General features: G+C 37.5%; 3 protein-coding genes across 4 annotated transcripts; 1 reads left to right on the top strand and 2 right to left on the bottom strand.

The window, feature by feature from the left end:
- Positions 1-655: 655 nt before the first annotated feature.
- On the bottom strand, positions 656-2,552 carry mgst3b (microsomal glutathione S-transferase 3b). The gene is made up of 4 exons (XM_043255018.1): positions 2,156-2,552; positions 1,900-2,022; positions 1,457-1,529; positions 656-1,155 (listed from the first exon to the last, which is right to left on the bottom strand). The coding sequence occupies exons 1-4, from the start codon at positions 2,279-2,281 to the stop codon at positions 1,055-1,057; spliced, it is 423 nt and encodes a 140-aa protein (XP_043110953.1). The 5' UTR covers positions 2,282-2,552; the 3' UTR covers positions 656-1,054.
- Positions 2,553-2,671: 119 nt separating this feature from the next.
- On the top strand, positions 2,672-7,505 carry rsrp1 (arginine/serine-rich protein 1). 2 transcript variants are annotated; one of them, XM_043255014.1, is made up of 5 exons: positions 2,672-2,943; positions 3,787-4,365; positions 4,970-5,148; positions 6,969-7,049; positions 7,135-7,505. In XM_043255014.1, exons 2-5 carry the CDS (start codon positions 3,795-3,797, stop codon positions 7,264-7,266), a joined length of 963 nt encoding a protein of 320 aa, XP_043110949.1. In that variant the 5' UTR covers positions 2,672-2,943; positions 3,787-3,794; the 3' UTR covers positions 7,267-7,505. The 2 variants fall into 2 exon arrangements, with proteins under 2 accessions (XP_043110949.1, XP_043110950.1); XM_043255015.1 differs by lacking the exons at positions 6,969-7,049; positions 7,135-7,505 and adding exons at positions 5,340-5,399; positions 5,574-6,583.
- Positions 7,506-15,511: 8,006 nt separating this feature from the next.
- syf2 (SYF2 pre-mRNA-splicing factor) lies at positions 15,512-21,283 on the bottom strand. The gene is made up of 7 exons (XM_043254561.1): positions 21,226-21,283; positions 20,922-21,020; positions 20,148-20,273; positions 18,744-18,861; positions 18,369-18,459; positions 16,684-16,782; positions 15,512-15,934 (listed from the first exon to the last, which is right to left on the bottom strand). The coding sequence occupies exons 1-7, from the start codon at positions 21,241-21,243 to the stop codon at positions 15,769-15,771; spliced, it is 717 nt and encodes a 238-aa protein (XP_043110496.1). The 5' UTR covers positions 21,244-21,283; the 3' UTR covers positions 15,512-15,768.
- Between the last annotated feature and the right edge of the window lie 326 nt (positions 21,284-21,609).

Below are 21,609 nucleotides of genomic sequence, written 5' to 3'. Positions count from 1 at the left end.
TTTATGATAGTTTCAGTTTATCACTGTTGTTCGTGCTTGGTGTTTTGAGAAAATCCATACATATTAAATTTGGCCACATAGCTGCTTGATGTATGAAATCTTAATGCTTTTCTATTCGACCAGAAATTCTCAGATGCTTATCCAAAACAAAACTGAAAATGATTTTTTTTTTAATTATTAACTCAAAAGTTAGATAACCATTGACTTCCAAAGAATATTTTTCAGTCAGTGGATATGTTGGGTTACCCAAAAAAAACAAAGAAAAAAAGAAAAACTTATTTTGTGTTCAGCAAAACAAAGAAATCGATAAATGTTTCAAATAACACGATGGTGGTTAAATTATAACAACATTTCTCATTAGGTAAAGAGCCATATGGAGAGATAAGAATTTCAGTGTAACCACCCACAACAGCACAGCATCCCAGTAACGCCCTCAGGTCTGTTTATAAATGATTAAACGCCCCAGTTGTCCTAAAGCCCTGCCATATGCCGCTTTAAATATTATCAGAGAGATCAAAATCATATTATCAATGTAGCCTAACTTTCACAAAAACAAGATCTCCTCGAAATGCATGACAGTGATTTCAGAAATGACTAACTTTAGTATAAAAATTTTCTTGCGGTTTGTAGCACTCAGCACTCACACATGGTTTGATTGAATTTTACACAGACATTTTATTATTCATTTGTCTGAATTTAATGACATAACATAGGGTGACTATACATCCTAATCGAAATAGCACATTATCTGAAATGTTGCCCGTTACAATTTTGCACCTAAATGCTGTAAAGAAGATTGTTCTCGAACAGAAATGTAACCAGGTCGTTCGAACAAACTACCATGCAATGATTATCTGGTCGCCCCAAATTTGAATGTAAGGAAAGCTGCATAAAGAAAGTGTATAAATGCCTACAAAGTTGATTACATTTGATGAAATTTGTCGTAAATGCTAAAAGATGCAGCAATGTAATTAATAAAGAGAGTAAAAAAGTGAAAAAACAATCACTGGTGACTACATTGGTTTTATGTGGTATTTTCTCAGTGGTGTTTCCCTTAAAGCACTCCAAGCAGTTTGAGCGCGACAGAGATGGAAAGCAGAATGACTCCAAACAGCCCGATGTATCCATACACACCACGCAACCTCTTAGCAGGATCTAAAACAGACAAACATCTCTGGTGATGAGGGCTAAAATGCTCCGGCAGTCAGTTTTATTTTGAAGTTAACAGTAACTTGCAATTAAAAAAAAAAAGTGCATAAGCATACATAGTTTTGAAAGCACGTGATATAATCCACAAACACATACAGGTCAATTAAATCCGTAATTTAATGCAAAATAAATGGAATCCTTTATGCATTTGCACAGAAACAGACGGGAAGGTGATTTTGCCCTCGCGATAACTTCTGAAAATAATCTAACAATTGCAACTGGTGTGTGCATTTTTTTAAAGACTTACCACCGGTGTAGTAACCCCAGGCATAAGAGAACCTACTCGTAACCCAGATGACTCCTAACACAGAGGCAGCAATCTGATATGGGAGATAAAAAATGCAAGATAAACGAAGGTGAACTGGGTGAAAGGGTGCACATACGAGAGAAGGAGGGCACGTGGAAAGAGAATTAATTGACATTTAACAGAGATTTTACATGGAAATGTCCCCCTGCTAAATGATCAAGGTCAACCGTTTTGATCAAAGGCACAATGATTCAATTTAACATTAAATGGTGTAACATTACTGTTACTAGGCCAACACTTACAGTAAAAGCCGTTTTCACATTTCTAAATATACTGGAAACTTCTAGCTGTCACATGAGCATGCCAACGAATTCTATATTGCACTTACACCAGTTAACTTACATGAGTTTCCTGCTATTGATGTGCATTTTGCATTTACTCACAGGATACTCTAATGCAGCAATAGTCTGGAACACCAACCACGTTGGATACACCTCCAGCGTGTTCTGATGGGCTCTCTGGATACAGTTGAACACTTGTTCCTTGTCACTGTACATGGTGGGATACTACACACAACACGAGAGCAGAAAAATACACTCAGTTAAAGTACACGCACTGGTTCCGAATCAGAAATAAATCAAAGTTAAACGTGTATCGGGTAACGCAACACCGTGAATTGCACATGAAGCCTTGTCGTACCTTTACTCCATACTTCTTCCGTGCTTTTCCAACTTGGACCCCGAGATACATCACCATGAAAAAACTGTACAGATACGTAAAAATTGCATAGCCAAAGTTGGCTTGAAGCAGGTTTTCGATCGCCATTTTTTTCAGATGAAACGCCCGGGACCTGTTCTCTGCGTCGAGCGCGAGCTGTTCTTCTTTTATTTGAAAACAAAAAATGCACAATCACGCAGCTCAAGCACCGTGAGTTGTTATTTGTGTTAAAGAGGAGTTCAGTTCAGTTCACTCGCTCCCCAGGTGCAAGCCTCGCGATAAAACGCGATGTCGCGAGAGACCGTGACAGCAGTTTCGGTGATCGAGCTAAATAAAGTTTTGCAACCGTATGTGTCGATTGTTTTTCTTGCTTAAACAACTCGGCTAACGTAATATAATGGTTTGAGTAATAAAAAGAAAATAAAATGTCTATGAAATTGCTGCACTGACGAATCTTCTAGATCGCCCCCCCCAGCCCCACGCGCGCCGGTGACGTCATTGAGTTTCGGTTAAGAAGAAAAACAAGCCGCGCGCGAGACGCTTCACGCTCGCGAGAAAACTACGGTGTTTGCTACAGATAGCCGCTGACTACTCGGAATCGCGTTTTTCGTTTCAAGCATTCGGACGTGTTTTTGCAATAAACGCACGTTTATTTCACAGCTGTTGAGTTTCGAAACGTTTCTGTTTTGAACTCGCTCGAGGAGGGTCGAGCGATACAGAGGTTTGTTCGAAATCGCTCATCTTACTGTTGTATCAAGTCTCTTTTGACGGTAAGTTATAGTTGAATGTTGCTAACGTTATGTCTAAAATATGTATGTGTATATATATATATATATATATATATATATATATATATATATATATATATACATACATACATGTATTTGTTGTTTTAAATAAGCACTTTAAGGTACCTCACTGTATTATATAACATATAATACAGTAAATACAGGAAGCCGAACAACATATAAGAATAGATTTATTGCTATGTGGATGATGACAGTTGTATTTTGCTGTAGTGATTTTATGATAACGTTGGTTAATTATTATAGTGTTTCTTTGCGGAATGTTCTAGATCCGAGTCTATTGTGTAATTTGATTGACATGAGGGGCGGAGACTTTGAAAGTCACATGACCTACTTTTAGTTCCAGTCATTTCTGCTTTTTTTAGTCACCCATTACTGCCATCTGTAGTGTTGTTGTGGTAATGTTTCCTCATTGAGTATAAATAGCTTATATTACTAATCTAAAAACAAATACTTGAACAATTAAATGAATACTTAAACATGAGAAATGCGTATATAGAAACATCCACCATCGTAGTAAACAGAACTGCGTCAGTCGGGGCGGAAGAATATTGTAGCCGGAGCTACTTCTGTCTGTTTACGTCTGTGGCGAATCACGCAGGTACCGGCTACTCCGCAGCTTGAACCAGCTTAAATAGTCCGAATAAAAACACTTATTATAGGTGTACCGTATTGAATCAGGAAAAGTTAAAGTGGATTTATGGTGTGGCTTGTACATTCTGAACACAAAAAAGTTATGGACTGCAGCTTTAAATAATCAGTAAACTGTCAGTTCATGAGCAACATCTGATGCTTTGTGTTTTGTAGGTTTGATCATGAAGGAGGCCAACCCTGGGCATCGCAGTGAGGGCATGAGGCTCATCTTTGATCAGAAGGCTCCATCCGGTCGCAGCTCCTCTCGCTCCAGCAGCAGCAGCAGCGACAGCTCGTACTCCAGCAGCAGGGGGAGCCGCTTTTCCCGCAGGTCACGGAGCGTTTCACGGAGCTCATCTTCTGACAGCGGCTCTTCCTCACCCGCACGCTCTCGCTCACGTTCCCGCTCTCATCCACGCTGCTCGGGCCGCTTACACTGCCGTCACAGACGCGATTCTCCTCCTCGCCGTTACCGGGCTCGCTCTCGCTCTTACAGCCCTTCTCCTGAGCGTTCCTCCCACCGCAGACGCTACCATCGTCGCAGTCGCTCTCCATCGCCCTATAGCTACTCCAGGCGTTACAGGCGTTCTCCGTCGCGGCCTCGCTCTCGCAGTCGTTCCCCGGTTTGCTGGAGGGGAAGCAGGTTCGTGGGGAGGTACAGGTGCCGTTTCTCCCGCTCACCCAGGTCCTCCACAGATTACAGAAGCCGGTCTCGCAGCCGTGAACGCTCTGCAGTCTGCCTCAGCCTTGAGGGTAAGATACAGTTTATTTTGTTTATTCTATATGCTACATGAACGATAATAGGAGAAAAATTATATTGTTCCCAAGTCACAAGGTATCAGCTTTAGAAGACTTTTAGACAATTTTTGTCTTCGTGGCACTTTTTTTTGTTGTTCATTAAAAAAATAAATAGTAATTGTAATAAGAAATCTGAAATTACAAAACAAAATGAAAGTTTAAAAATAATAATATTACTAATAGATATAAATTATTTTATGTAATTATCTGAATTCAAGTAGATAGTATTAGTAGTAGTAGTTGTTGTTATTTATAATTATAATACATTTAAGGAATACATAATTATACATAATTATCTTAAATATAATATTTATTTTAATATAATATTAAGATATAGATATTATTTCTGGATGCTTTCATAATAATGATATTTTAAAAATGTATTTGAATTGTTTTTTAAATTGTGCTAATATTATGCAGTTTTGTAAGCAAGTAAATATACAGACGAAAATTCTGATTAATAAAATATTTTTTTTTCCTTCGTGGTGAGTTTGGTAACTAGTTTGTCATGTTGACTATGGTGGTAAATTTTAATCTGTACCTTTAAAATCTTCCACAGAGAAGAAGTATCTGTTAAATGTGGCCAAAGCAAATGCCACCAGGATTCTGGGAGTGCAGAACTTAGAGCTGCCAGCTAGCCTGAAGGACCTGGAGGAGGAGGAGGAGGAGAGGAGATCTTCATCAGATAAAGAGGAAAGGGTGAGCGCTGACCGGGCATCACAGAAGACACCAGCACAGGTGAGCCTCACATATACACACACACAGTGTTAGTTTGATTTCTGTAACATTGCGTCCTGAGGCCTGACAGTATTCTGATTTGTACCTTAAATTTTATCTGTGATCTCGGGACGTTAACTAACCCGCTGAAACACGTGTAATGGCGTGCTGTACTTACCCATCCTGGGTCATCATGTAATCTGTCTCCTCAGACGGGAATGATTTTACCTGATGGATTTAATGGAATGATGAACAGCACTTGTCCGGAATAGGTAACAGTAAATTGTTAAAGAGTATGTACAACTGCGTCGTGAGTGTGTATGAGTGTGTGTGTGAATGACTATTTTTGGCTTTTTTTCCTCTGACTGTATTGAGGAACGGCATTTAGCTTCAATTGCTTTGTTTTTTTTTTGTTTTGTTTTTTTTTATTATTTCTGTTCCTGTAGAGCTGAAATTCCTCCGCCCTTTGGACAAAGAGGGAGAGAGGGGGAAGTCACATGACTTGAATGACACCAGCTTTAAGTCTTATGTGCACAACTTCAAAGGTTAAGTAATTGTGTACGATGTCAGCGGTGGCACTGTGTCGAACAGAAACTGACCAAATGCATTTGTGTGACTCACTTCACACTTAACACTTTCGGCCACAACACTGCACATATGTGGAAAGGATTGGGGTCAGTAGAATTTATTTTTTATTCATAAAAAGGACTTTTGAATTGATCAAAAGTCACAGTAAAGCCATTTATACTGTTGAAAATAAATGCTATTCTTTAAACTCTCTATTCAAATAATCCTAAGAAAGGTATAATGATTTTCACAAAAATATGAAGCACCAAACTGTTCAATACTGATGAGTTTTGAGAAATGTTTTTGGAACACCAAATTAGCATATGAGAATGATTTCTGAAGGATCATGTGATACTGAAGTAGCTGCTGAAAGCTGAAAATTCAGCTTTGCATCACAGGAATAAACATAAAAATTGTCTTTAAGTAGAAAAGGGTTATTTCAAATTGTTTTTGCAGCATTTTAGATCAAATAAATGCAGCCTTATTGAGTATGAGCCTTAAAAACTATAAAAAAAAAATTAAATCATACTGATCCCAAACTCTTGAATGATAGTGTATCATTACAGCTGTTAGAACTACAGGAAATGATTTATGTTTGCTGATAGTTAAACTGGGTTGCGTTGTCATTTACCAGAGTTTTCTTCTGTTCATCACGTGTGAAGACCAGAGAGCTCACTCTACAGTGATGGATGGGGTTTGGAAAAAATACTGTCTTATTAATTATTACTATTATTATTTATTTAGTTTATTTATTTTTGGGGGGCTTTGTTCATGCATCAAAAATCTTGTTGTTTTTGGTCCATTTCAGAGCCGTTTAATATGAAAGATTACTTCTGCCACATAATTAAAAAAATAAAATAAATGCATGTAATTCTGAGATTCTTACAAATTGTTTACAGCTTACATTTTAGACTTTTTCTCTCAAAATGACAAGATATGTGGCAACCCTAGTGTTTAAATGACACTGTGGGCAGTAAGTCTCAATTGATTGTCTTGGTTAAACAAATTGGGAATGGGTTGCAGTGTGAACAAAGCCTTTGTGTATACATTTTAACTTAAATGGGTATAACTCAAATTGCATATTTTGTTTCTATTAAAAGGGCAGCAGTGACATTAAGCAGGTCAGAGTACACACAGTTCGCTTCATTTGCATGACTTAAACGCCGAACTGAGGGCGTCCTCGCTTAGAAATAAAAATCGTGTGATGCTGAAGCTTATAGGTTTACATCAAACAGACAATGATTTTATTTTATTCCCCTTTTCTCTGTTTTTAGGGAAACATTGCCAATGATGATGGTGAGGCAGAGGCTTCTTCGACATCTCCCAAGAGAAAGTCAATTGCCTTCAGCATTAATGTAAGTTCATGAAAGCTTACTCAAATATCAGACCTTAAGAGTGTACTAAAATATTAAAGTTGATCTTCCTCCTTCATATTGACAGAATACCATTGCCAGACCTTCGAACAGCCCAATGCTCCATGACAGTAAGGTAACATCAAGAGCTGACAGCGTAGCAGACAGGAAACCATATGGACAGTGGGTCCCCATCAGCAGATCATCGTCTAAGAAATAAACACTTGAGATTCAGCAGTGATGTAAAAAAGAGTGTATATAGTGTAAATAGTTTGTAGCGATCACTTGGCGTGGGGCGGGCGGCTGGCTGGCTAGGGACGCTTGAATTCATCATAAATGTTTTCTTTCAGATGTAAAGTGTGTTTTGTGGAAGAAGGCAAGAGGATGTCAAACAGGTGGGAAATACTGTGTACGTTGTGGTGTTGTACAGTGTTTCAAATAAAAATGCAAAAAAGAAAATCCTTGTTTATTTGTATTTTCAATCATAAAACACACACACACACATATCTATATATATATATATATATATATATATATATATATATATATATATATATATATATATATATATATATATATATATATATATCTCTATGTATGTGTGTGTGTGTATATGTATATATGTGTGTGCACATGCATATCAAATTAGTTTGAACATCCAAACCGGATCATAAAAGTTAATCAAAGTTGTCCTAAGACTGAACAATATATATATTTTAGTTTGAAACACGAAGAGGGTGTTTAGCTGGACAGCAATGAGGTCTGATCTTCATGTTCAGGACTCTGGGTGGCGCTCTTGCACTGTGCACATTAGTTGTTGACGAGCACAGCAGACGTCAAAACATCACAAGCTTTCCAAGGAAAACGTTTTACGGTAGTTATTACAAACCAGATTAACCTTCCATAACCTTCGCTTATTATGAAATAAGAAGAAAGACTGTTGATCTCAGAGAAAACAGAAGCCAATGACAGAAGGACTTAAATCACTCAGAATAGATAACCCTGGGTCATTTTAAGCCCGGGTAAATGGAATCGTGGGTTAAGCTTGTTTTACGTTTCATGCTGCTCATAATAATCCTTGGGTTAACAGTTAATACTTCGTATTTAGAAACGGACCTTCCATAATCCTGTGGTTATTTGCATGCGAACGACAAGTATACGCAATATCTTTGTGCCTCGTGCTTTATAACGTTTCCCTTACTTTTCTTGAATTGGTCGATTATATTAGACTTTAAAGGTAAGATTATTACAACAGAATTCACGACAGCATTTACATTTCAAACGCTAAACAACTGTATGATGATTGGCACGTCCTGGTTTTGCTGAGTTAGGCGTGCTTCTAGGTCAACATATTTTGCCAAAATATCCAATATACATTTACACTTAAACCCACTCTTACCCATGAGTAATGCTGAAAATCAGGACATGATAGATGAACGACAGCGATGCATAAGCACCAAACACTGATTAAAAGCCCAAAAATAAAAAAAACGGGTTCCGTAAACCTGATCAATCACAATGTTGTTCCAGGGTCAACAAAGATGTTCATTTAGGACCAGGAACTCGTCCTGTACCATGTAGTGCTATTTAATTTTTTACAGCAATCGAAAGGAAATTGTGAGGGACTTTAAGTACAGTGCCTTTGAGGAGTTGAACTGTTGTTCAACAGTATACCGATTGTTCTGTTGACTAAACGTTTTCTCAAGAAATAATAAAAGAAACATTAAAGTAGGAACAGACTTCATAACAGTTTTAACAGTTGTAAAAATGAAACACGCACACACAAGACATAGCACCTTTATTGAGCATTGATTCTTTGGCAGTTGAGCTAAAAATAAATACGCAGTTTGAACGTTACATTCGGTGGTCGGTATGTGTGTAATTATTTATTTCTGACTAACTTTTTGCACTTTTGATGTTATTTCTTGTGAGAAAGCACCAGCTAAAACCAGCCTAGGTTGGTCTGGAAGGAGCTGGTTTTAGCTGGTCCAAAATGTGGCCAAAATCCCTCTAAAACCAGCCTGCAGGCTAGCTTAAACCAGCTAAAACCAGCCTAGGCCGGTCTTGGCTGTTTTTTTCAGCAGGGTAGCAAATATATATACCTTCAGTTAGCACCAAAACTCGTTGCATTTTGTTGTATATCATTAAAACCATTACGCTGCCTCAAGCCTGTCGGAAATCAGTTTCATAAGGCACCTTTATGCAAAAAAAAACTTCCTGCAAAGTCATTGCCTCATTAGGCAGCGAAGCAGCAAGTCGGACGCAAGCCATAGCGCCACACTGCACAAGACTAAGTACATTTTTAACTCAATTCCATCACAAAGTAACGTTTAACATTGCATTTTGACATAAATCTGCACAAATTCTGCTAATCTTGCAGTTAAATTACATGTGTGAAAATGCACCTTTATCTGGTTTGTAGCAGGGTTTGTAACGATGATAACCTGGGGTGAACAGCTCTCTATGACGGAACCAAACTGAGCCGTTTGTACATCCCAAACAACCCCACGGCAGCTTCTGGAGGAAACACTAGTCGCGCAGAAAACGGTGGCCTGTTGTTTTTGAACTGTCAAATCAAGCCAGTCAATCAAACTGCCATTCGCTGGCATGGATGGAGAAGTATTTGATGTGTGCCGACACGTCGTCTTGAGGCTGAGCAATACTTCTTCTCGGCGTGGTTAATGAGCTGGAATGTTTTCTCGCTCATTCCCACCCGCACCATCGCCTCGGGCGATTGGTGGTTTTAATTAATGATTTTAGTCTTATAAATTATTGTGTAATAAGACTTCTGTACATGATCCACTAGTTGTATTCAGCATGAAAGCTGGTTTGGCACGGGCGCAAGTCAAAGTCTTTGTTTCTCTCCCGCCGTCTGTCTATGTGTGTTTTAAGCCTTTATTCTAAGAGCTCGTGCCAAAACACCTATGCTGTGCTGCTCTTTTCAACGTGTTCGCTCTTGACTCCGCCTGGCACCAAAGACCTGATGATTTTTTGTGCAGTTGTCAAAGCTTGAAAGAAAAAAGTTGGAAATACCGCGTCTTTTGTCAAGCTTCTCAGCAGATGCATCAACATTAGAGCTCACAACGTTTAGCCCACCTTCGAGTCTCTTCTGGTCTCTAGCGGGGACCGGTTTATATGAGCACTGCTGTTTACTCTCCACCCTTAATGAAGTGAATTCAAAGCATTTCATCAACTCACCGGCGGTGATTATGTGACATTTGTTTGTGCACGAATGAAGCGAAATCAGTGTTGCGCAACTCACCGCAGAATCTGATGAAGCTTGTTTTTGAGCACAGGAAGAAACATTATCGTTCTGAAGGATCTGTGTCTTTTGTTTTTGCTGCGCGTTGATAAGATCGGAATGAAGCATCTCTCAGACATTCACTATTACATGGCGTTCCACAGGTGTCTAGCCAATATATATGCAAATAACACGAAAACAGGCTTCTTGGGAACAGTTTAATCTTCGCGAGGAGATTTAGGGCCATGTGGGTACCATTTAGAGCCGACGCGAAAACCTGTCATAAGGGTCAGCTGGTGTTTCGAAATCGTTCGATCGTCTGAAATGATAAAAAAGCCTTTCGTTGATGTACGGTTTGTTATGATATGACAATATTTGGCCGGGATACAACAATTTGAAAATATGGAGGTGCGAAAAATATTGGGAAAAGCCAATGAAGTTGTCCAAATACTTAGCGATGCATATAAAAAATTAACTTTACGGTAGGCAATGTAGACAATATCTTCAAGAAACATGGCCTTTACTCAATATCCTAATGACTGTTGGCATAAAAGAAAAATGGATCATTCTGACCCAACTGATACAAATACTAGATTAATTATGAGCTCACGGTTAGTTAGTCTTCAGACTGGTTTTGTGGTCCAGGGTCACATTGATGGGATTAATGTATTTAAAAACATTTTATTTATTGTGACATAATACAACGTCAGCATCAGCCACTTTTCGGTTATCGGCTGTAACCAAAAGTGTCCCTGGATTTCGGCATCGCTAGGTCGTCAGCTATTAATTAGCGCTAACGTATCACGCTTTTAAGTGATTCTGCAGTGTGATGTATTTCTTCTGTGACGCATTTCTGAGCGACGAGCTAAAGAATCGATTGAATCGGGAACCGAGTGGCTTGCGCCATGCGTCTCTGCCGATGAGGCCTGCGGTACTTTGTGATCAAACAGACCGAGCGGCGCGTTGATGGCGTGGCAGTGTTTGTGGAAATCACATCTACGATCTACAAATGGCTTATTTATAGCCGTCACTGTACATTAAACCGTTATAGAAGAAAGTATTTTAACATCAAAACAATTACACACTTTAACATCAAACATAATCAGATTTTCAAAGCGGCGTTTGCCAGATGATGCAATCTAGCATAAGGTTTATTCACCTCAGTACTGTCAGCTGTGCCGACGATCCTACAGCTGTTCCTGATCACAGATCAGATGTCCCGGCCTCGGGGATGGACACGGTCGTTTTGGATATGGATCACTTGATAAGATATGCGCTAATATCAAAGGTGCGCGCACGCACACACACACACACACACAATCAGATCGAGGTCTGTATCTCTTTTCTATTCACACATGTTCAGCTATTCCTCACTCCGTGCTGATGTGCACTTGCAGTTTGCCAAAGGGAAACACCACAGGCCTGGAGTCTGAAAAGCCCTGGCAAAGCCACAGAGGAATCCTGATGAACGTACAGTTGGGGAAAAAAAAGTGTATAAAGATGCAGATAAAGAAAGGCATTGTTCGCCGCACACAAGACGCCTTTTCATTTGAGTTTGAGAAAAATGGTACATGTAAGCCCTCGCAGGCAATCTGTATTTGATGTTTAATTCGCTTTTTGTGATGCCACGGATGCCAGGCGGTTATTTGCGCTCATCACATGAGTGTAATCTCGCGGCGCCTACGCCCCGGATTCTATCACAGAATTCATTCAATGTCTATCGATCTTCGGCGCACAGACAGTTGAGAAAACTACTGAAATAATCGAATCTGTCTCATACGCGCTTCGCTTAAAAGATTTATGCTTTTATGAAACTGGAATGGTACTGCAAACCGAGAAGGAAGAAAATACAGAGCGGGAATTTTCAAACCAATCACGTGAGCCGTGAAGGTATATGCACTCGCGGGAGAGTGCAATAGTTTTGTGAGGAAAAAAAAGCAACGTTTCCTGGCAGATTACAACACTTTTGCGAGAAGATGCAAAATTTATTGGGAGAATGCATTACTTTTCTGAAAGAATGCAAAGTTTGAAAGTTTGGAAAAGAACGGGAACGTTTCTTGCGAAGACTGCAATGCTTTTGCGAAAGAACGCAAAGTTCTGCAGAAGAATGCGATTGGGGATCGTAATGATAGTTTCTCATAAATTAATTGTTTTGTGAATGTAAAGTTTCGCGAAGATTACAATAATTTTGCAAAATGAATGCAACGTTTTGCAGAAGAAAGCAATTCTTTTGTGAAAGAGCAAAAGCATTGTGCAGAACAATGCAATACTTCCGCAGAAGAACGCAAAGTTTTGCAATGCAATGCAGTAGTCTTGCAAGAGAATGCAAAGTTTCTCTGGAAAACAATACTTTCATACATGCATGCAGCGTTTATTAAACGAGCATTATTTCTGGGGGCCCACAATACTTTTGCCAGAGATAGCAAAGATTTCAATGAGAACACAAAACTTCTGCAAGAAGCAGAACATAATACTTTTTGGAGAAAGCGGAAATTTATTACCAAAGAGCGCAAAAGCAAACAATATTTTTTAAACACTTGAGTATGATAAATGTATGCTGAGAAGCAAATCCAGAATATTTAAATGATTATATCAAATGTATATTAATAAATTAACAGTAGCTAAATTTCACAGAATTACTGTGAAGTGTAGAAAACACAAATTAAATTTAAACGGTACTGCGTCTGAATACGTATTACGTATCACATATATTGTACAAGCAGTGAGATTTAATACATGTGTTTCTTGAACCAAGAAATTATATTTGGCTTTATATCCAAACAGAGAGACAGCAAAGCCTAAGATGAAGCAACAATTCTCCATGGATCCTCATCCGCTAGTAAACGGATCAAGACTCTCTCCAGTGGTTCAAATGGCCGACGGGATCGTAAGCAGGCACCGGTCAGACGTGACAGATGTTCGTCACTCCGAGGCAACCAGTAAAAACACCTCCAGCGGTGTTTCATTCACCACCGGCTCTGGTGGATTGTGGCACGCGGATTCGAAAACTGTTGAATGGCATTCTTCGGCTCTCAATGGAAGCCTTATTTCTCCATTTTTTGAAAAAAAAAAGGGCTCAATATGAAGTCAAAGTTTCCCAACGAGCAGCTCGGATATCAAAGGGGTTGATTTGTGTGGGCCCCCTCTGTCTAATCACCCGCAGCCAATACTGCCACTGAGAACAAAAGCAGGAAATCATAAACACGGCATGGCTCTAATTCTCAACACACCGAGCTTTGAACGCAGCCGCCCAAAGCCAATTACCCCGGCTCCCCCCACCAGGATAATTCATAACATATTCATTTATGCAGATGCCAGAGATCTCTGATACACGTTCGGTCCTATTCAGGCCTCTATAGAAGCTTGTTTCTGGAATGAGGGAAAAATGTGAGAGACTTAGAATTACACACATATATATATATATCTCAGAATTGGGTATCATCACAATATTGATGATATAAGCTTGTAGATATGAACAGCGTCTGCTTATGAGGTCTTGATTAATGTGAAACGCATACCTGACAAACCCTTTTCTTTAAAGTATGCACGTTTATGCATTTGGCGGATGCTTTTAACCAAAGCAACTTACGCTTCGAACCCACAACACGGGCGCAGTCACAGGAATGCTCCCAAACAGCAGAATGGATCTTTTTTTCCAACAGGAAAAGATGAATTGTGACAGTCTGGGAAGATTCGTGATTCGCTTTGAAGTCGGTTCAGGTCACAAGCCTCTTCCGTTAACTCCTGACGCTCGAGGGCAACGAGGCCTGACAGCAGATGATGGCGATAAGGAGGACGTCGCAGGAGTCTTCATGCAAAAGATAAACGATCGCATTGAGTTCTCACACTCACTGATGCAGTCGCTTAATCACGCGCCATCTTTCTTCTCAGTATATGCTATTATAAAGGCGGTAAATGTGGCCATTACACCTCAGGGCCTGTATTGGTTGGTTGTCCAAGAATAGAAGGAAATAAAAAAGCGCTTTAAGAGTATAGTCTATTACAATATATATATATATATATATATATATATATAGTGTGTATATAGAAGGTTGTGACAGACATCACTTTTGCATTTTTCCAGTTTTTCCATAGCGATTACCTCCATTTCTGGTGCTATGGTATTTCTGTGCAGTGTTGGAGATCTTAGGTCGCCTCTAATCAGATCTTATTAACTCGCTGTCACGCATTTCTTCTCCCTCTTCATGTTTCGCTCATTTTCTCCCGTTAAAGAAACTCTTAAACCTCTTAGAAGTCCTCGTCCGTACAAATCGGACCTCTTTTAAGGGTTAAGGTTCTTGGATGTTTTTTTTTTATTTTAGGAGGAAAGAAACATTTCTAAGAACTTCCTTCTAATTTTGTTACTACTATCAACAGTAAGATGTTTCTTGAATACGGGCCTAGGTGTTTAATTATATTTCTGCAATGCTGAATAAACAATTAATTCATACACCGCTAAAAAAGTTTTCTAAAACGCACGGCGGAATTAGACACCATAACCACTTCAGAATGAACATGGCACATTATTACACTTTTATAACTTAGCTAATAAAGTATTTTCATGTGCTTTTTTTAGTCGTGCGTTTGGTTTTATTTCTTATTTTTGGTATCGTAAACTTCTTAGTTGGCAAGATAACATTTCCATTTTTAAATTTTCGTAAAGGGTTAAGCTCATGTTTTTTCATCTGCACTGATTTTTGTTTCTACTTTAAAATGTTAGTTAAATCTAATAAAAAGTATTAGTCATTTCTTTGTTATTCGTGAAATTCTACATGATTTTTACATCATACTTTTACAATGCAGTATTTATCTAGTGCAGTATTAGGTCATTGAACAGATAATACTAAATGAATATAAGAAAACAAGTGTTTTTTTCTACTTGCATGCATGTCAACCTGTTATTTGAAGCTTTCATAACCTATAACAGGGGCACTTTAACACTAAAAACAGTGACAAAGTGGTATGGGTTTGAACTCTAATGTCTACTATTTCATAGCCTTGCAGTTATTGTGTGTACTATTACTAATGAAATGCCATAGTGTATATATGTATGAATTATGTTAAACTCTGAGGCTTTAAATGTTAAAAATAGTATGTTTTCATATGACCTTGCATGAGAGTAGTGTCCAGACATCTTGGGGAAAAAAAAGAAGTAATTTTCAATTGGATTTTGCATTAACAAAACACTTTCCAATCACATCTGTTAACCAACCAAAATCATAAACCTGTTTAGACTTTTATTGAAGTAGATGTGAACTGCTGAGGAAATTAATGAATTTACATGCTAAAACATTTTTTTGCCTGAAATAAAAATATAGAGGTTGAAGAGAAGGAAAAAAAAAAAAAAAAAAAAAAATGATTACAGTTGTAACAAGCAAAAAATATATAATTCACAAGATCACTATAGAGAAGAACCTCAAAGGAGGATTTCTTAAAAACACTTGTATGTGCGATTTCTGGCCATAGCAACAGTCTCCATAGTTACACGGCCGTTCCTCTCTCCAGGTTCTGTTTGATCTCCGCGGTATATTTGCCGTAGAAACGTTCAGCCTTCTTGTTGAATTTAGCGTTTCTCTCGTTGATGTAATCGATGTCAGCGTCGTCGTTGTAGGCCCTGCGCCGGCTGTATTTCGAGCGCTTTTCGATCCTAAAACGCACAAGGAGACATTTACGGAGATTACACGCTCGCACATCGTTAACTCTTTGAAAAGAAAAATTTAAGTTTCCAAACATCTTATATATATATATATATATATATATATATATTAATTTCAGTAAATTAAAGCAAATGTAATTATATATATTTATACAAAATGTAATATATTTAATATAACAATTAATATAAATTTAATATATAAGCTGTTTCAAAGCAACACCGACTTAAACATATTGTTCAAAAACAGCACATTAAAATCGTCGTAATATCGTCAGCAAAATAATCACACACCCCAGCTCTATTGCCCAGCTGTACTCCTCAGCCACTCATTTCCCAGTTTGATGCTTCAACAGACAATGTCAGTTTTCAAAGTCCATCAAAGAGAGCCCCCCACATACACACAGACGGTTCTTCAAAAATCTTCAAAGCGTGTTTGTGCGTCACAATCTGGCAGCCGTGGCCCTGTCTAATGTCTCTCAGAAGCTAAAAGCAGCTCCTCCAAAATAGAAGAATGCCGTCTCGCACATAAACAAACCCTCGCCGGCGCACACATCCATGTGCGACAGGCACGCAACGGCACAAACACATCTGGAGCGAGGAACAAACACAGGAGGCCGTGCTCTCAGAGCGCTCGGAAAACTGGCTGCAACATCACATTCGAACGAGAAGCGCCGAGGTGCGCCATTACACGCTCACCGGGTCATTCTGCAGTGAAGTCTAAAAGAAACACAGATTCTTACTGTTTCTCCACGTCGTCCACCATGCGGTCGATGCTGTCTTTAGACGGGACGTGAGTGCCGTGAATCAGACTGTTGGGGGTGGGGTGGAAATCTTCTCCACTAGGAGGAAATGAGACATTTATTTACTCTTAGACCAATAACAGAACAGCAATAAAATGTTGACTTTCTTCATTTGAACTGTCTGATAATAATGAAAATAATTTTTCCATTTTCAACTTTCGAAACAATATTCATGACTTAATTTTTCACTATTTTACATAAGAATAAAAATCTTCAAATTATCAAATTTAATTAATAACATTAAAAGACTGTATTTATTAAAAAAATAAATAAATAAATCTATTTAAAATGACTTGATTTGATATCTGTGGATTATTTACTTCCCAAAAGCAATGCTATGGGTTATTGAATCAACGTTTGAATATGCATAATTTTAAATTACACATGCCACACTGCCGAAATTCAGGACCAGATTAAACGTTGTAATTATCATATACAGAGATTTGTGAAATAGATTTCCATGACTTTTCAAAAATGTACTTTTCCAAACTTTTCCCAGACCTGGATATTACCGTTTTTCGAGGTTTTTCCACAACGCCGATAGAACCCTGTTAAAATCTCATTTGATGTTAATGTTTGATATTATGCGTTGTTTCTATTTCAAATAAAAACTTTTTATTTTGCAATTTCTATTTATCAAAAAAAATAAAAAAATTCAACAAGGCTTTCACAAATATTTTCAACATTGATAATAAGAAATGTTTCTCAGTGAATTAGAATTATAGAACAAACTTCAATAGAACAATTTTGAGGGAACTGTAACTCATTTTACATTTTAATTGAAAACATGAAGTTTAAATGAAATTGAATGTTGGCTTGACAAAATGTTTATCAAGAGTTTTGAAAAATGTGTATTTATTTATTTAAAGCGTGCAGGTTAGAGATCCTACAAGAGAGATGAATTACTAATTTTACATTTTATATACACTATTGTTCAAAGGTTTGGGGTCAGTAAGATTTTTTTTTTTTTTTTTTTTTTTTGTAAGACTAATATTCTTATTAATCGTGCATTAATTCAAAAGTAAAGACATTTATAATGTCATTAAAATGATTTGAAATAAATCCTGTTCTTTTGCGCTTTATTAAAGAATCCTGAAACAAACAATCACTGTTTTAATAAAAATATTAAGCAGCACAAGTTAAAATGTTCTCGAAATAAAAGAAATGTTTCTTGAGCAGCAAACCTGCATGATTTCCGAAGGATCATGTGACACTGAAGACTGGCGTTATGATGCTATACATTCAGCTTTGATCACAGGAATACATTACAAAATAAAAGTATTCTAATAGAAAACAGTTGTTTTAAATGTTAATAATATTTCATAATATTACTGTATTTTGAATCAAAGAAATTTAGCCTTTGTAAGAATTTTTTTTTTTTTGTAACAGAAAACAAACATTTTACGCCAAAATTGGTCTCCATTTTCATTTTCCCTTAAAATATATACTATGAGACAGAACATCTTAGTATGATAGAATAAAAAGTCACTGCTCAGGCAGTCTCGCATACATACAGGAACTACGGATAGTAGCTTTTCCCAGTATCATTTTTAAAAAAAATATTAAAAACAGCCAGCTCCTCTAAAATGTGTATCTTTCCGAGGTATAAATAAATAAATTCTCACCACTCCTCCCGCTGTTTCTCATAGTTCTCCATATCTGGCTTGATCTGCTTCGTCAGCCTCTGGTACTGTCTCAGCTGGGCCTCAGCGTAGCCTACACACACACACACACACACACACACACACACACACACACACACACACACACACAGACAGGGATGAATACAAACACACATGCAGCTGTGGGGGTCTGAGAGGGAAAAAGGGGGCTCTTACAGAGAGAAGCCGAAGGAAAATTATAATAATTACCAGAACCAACGATAACCAGGCGTGAAACACAAGCTCTGCATGTTTTCATTTTCACATGTTCAGCATCCCACATGGCAGCCACATTCCCTCCCAGCCAATCAGGGAGGCTCCTCATTAAGCGTTTCATACCTGAGAATCCTGGATCTGGGTTTCTCTTCTTTTTCTTTCTCTCCCATCTCTCTGCGTCTTCAGCGCTGATCTCCAGGAGCTTTACGCGGTCGTAGTCCTCACCTTGCTCCGCACACTCCTGAAAAACAAAACAACTCACAGCTTTACATACTCCTCCTCAAATACCGCAAAATCACAATTAGTGCTTGACTGATACAGGGTTTTTTTTTTTTTTTTGCACATAGAGAGCAGGGAAGCCAAATGACAGCAAATACAGTACAGCTTAAATGGTTGGGCTTTAAAGCTAATATACTTTTATTCAGCAAGTTAGTATTAAATTGATCAAAAGACACACATTTATAATGCTGCGAATGATAAGCGCTTCAAATAAATACTGTTCTTTTGAGCTTTCCATTTAGCGAAAGAATCCAGAAAAGCTAAAATATGAATTGGACAATAATGCTGAAAACTCACAGGAATAAATTACATTAATATTATTTAAATTTAAAAGAATTAAAGCCTTAAAGAAAAATAACAGCATCCACATCACAACTAAGTTATTGTCAATGCGTTGGAATAATTTGCAGAACGTTTTTTTCCAGCTGATGAACGATCAGAATCAACCCTGCTATTACAAGCGTGAGAATTTAAAGCGCCAGACACGCTTGAGCTTATAATGAACAGAGCGATTAATACTGTTATCGCTATCTTTATGGTTTATCGTGCTTGGTGTGAACAGGCCTTTATTCTAGCTTACTTCTGACCCCAAACATTAGAACAGTTAATAAAAAATAAATAAATAAATAAATAAATAATAATAATAATATATAATAATAATAATAATAATAATAATAATATTATATAGAAAATAATAATAATAATATTATATATAATAATTTATATATATTATATATATATATATATATATATATATATATATATATATATATATATATATATATATATATATATAAATAATTTTACACACTTATTTTACACAAAATGTATAATTTTTTTTTTTTTTTTTTAACTTGTTTTGCAACTCAAGAGTGTTTGGTTTTCCGATACTCGAAATGGTCAGACAGAATCAAAATACATCTTTGAAGACTTATTTGAGATTCTTTAAATTGTGCTTCAGAAAACAAATTATATCACAATATCCAGCTAAATAACAGCCATGCCAACACATCCTTACAAAACAAAAGTCTACTTTGTTTTGCTACATAACTATAATGCTTAGAGCATATCAATTCATTCATCTTAAAACATAAGAAAGATGTCATCCAATACAAAACACAACTTTTGACAGGGTGTCACGGCTTTGGTTTAACCAGCTTTGTGAGTCATACTAACAGACAGCGAGTAACGTTTGTGTTACTATTTTTGCAGCTCTGTTTGGTGGAGTAAGATGCTCTGATACTGTACCTTCTTCTTTTGGTCCACCATGAGTTCATACTCCAGACGGGCTTTCTTGGCTTCCCAGTTTGACGGCAGCTTCAGCCTCTTGTCCTCCTCCACCACCTCCTGATGATTCAGCTTACGAGCCTCATTCTATCGAGAGAACACAATCACATTTCACACGGATATTAATAGAGCCGTTTTGTATCAACGGTCTGTTATCAATGACAGCACAGAGTTTGCTTAAAGTCTACACCAGCAACACTAAAGCTCCTTTCACATGATGCATGTCAGGAATCAGCCACATGGCTCACCACAAGTGTCATGTCTTCCTCTTAAGGCAACAGGGTAAAGCAAAATAGCCCAAAATCTCAAATTTGAGCAGTGTGTGAGGTAAAACAACAACAACAATGGTTTGCTTGTACTCGCATAAAAAAAAAAAACACAAGTGGCCATGAGAGAAGAATGTTGCTACCAGGTGGAAAAGGCCTGACTTGAATGATGCATCCTCTTTTTTCCGCTAGATTTGTTCTTGCCAGCTTTTTTTTATTTCCATTCTTGCTGAAGGTCTTAAGACTTAAGAGTAATCTGACAAATAGCATGCACATATCCAACCTACCGTGGTCATTGTGACAAATCTACAGTTAAAGCAATGCAAATAAACATGCATATAACGTATGACGGCTGTCAGGAGATAGCATAGATGTCAATACAAGGGCGGTAATAAACTGGGTATTAACTTTAAAGCATATTCTGGGCTTATAGATGCCACTGATGTGAGGTAAACTTTGCCGTAGTTACCCTCTTGAAATGAAGCTCTCTGAACTTTCTGAGTCTATCTTCTCTCTTCTGAGCTGCTGGAGTCTCTGTGGTTTCCTCTTCGTTGCTGGGAGCAACGACCTGCACATTGAATGTAAAATAATATCATTTCAGTTAGCATCGTTAGCTACGACTGTAAGAACAGCATTCTGAAACCGACAGGCTGAAACGATCATTTCACGAGTAACATTAACGCATGCTCAAAAATTATTCACTAAACACATATAAACCTTAAAGACAACCGTTAGGTTAAATCCTAAAGAATTTTGAACTCGTGTTTGTTTACCTCTGCGCTAGACGCCATCGCTTTCAAAGAGGAAGTACGTCATGCATTTCAGTTCGACTGAGATCTAATGACCTAATATGTAGTTCCGCTCTCTTCAGAGTTATTGGCCATATTGGTAAGACAGCGAATAATAATAACTAGCAATTATAAAAATGTGATTGAATTCAGTTTGCAATTATTATTATTATTTTGCTGCTTATCAATATTTATATTTAACTATATTACTTTTAACAATTTATTACGACATTACACACACGCACACACACAGGCCTACACGCACATAATATTTTATTTATATGTATAAATAAAATTACGTTAATTGTGTTTATTAACTTTAATTAATTTTTTACATTTTATTTAGTATGTCTGCCCCTGTGTGTGTTG

Source organism: Puntigrus tetrazona, chromosome 13 (genome assembly GCF_018831695.1).
Source record: "Puntigrus tetrazona isolate hp1 chromosome 13, ASM1883169v1, whole genome shotgun sequence".
Taxonomy (NCBI): domain Eukaryota; kingdom Metazoa; phylum Chordata; class Actinopteri; order Cypriniformes; family Cyprinidae; genus Puntigrus; species Puntigrus tetrazona.
Note: the sequence above shows the minus strand (reverse complement) of the source record. Positions and strands in the feature narration are given on the sequence as shown.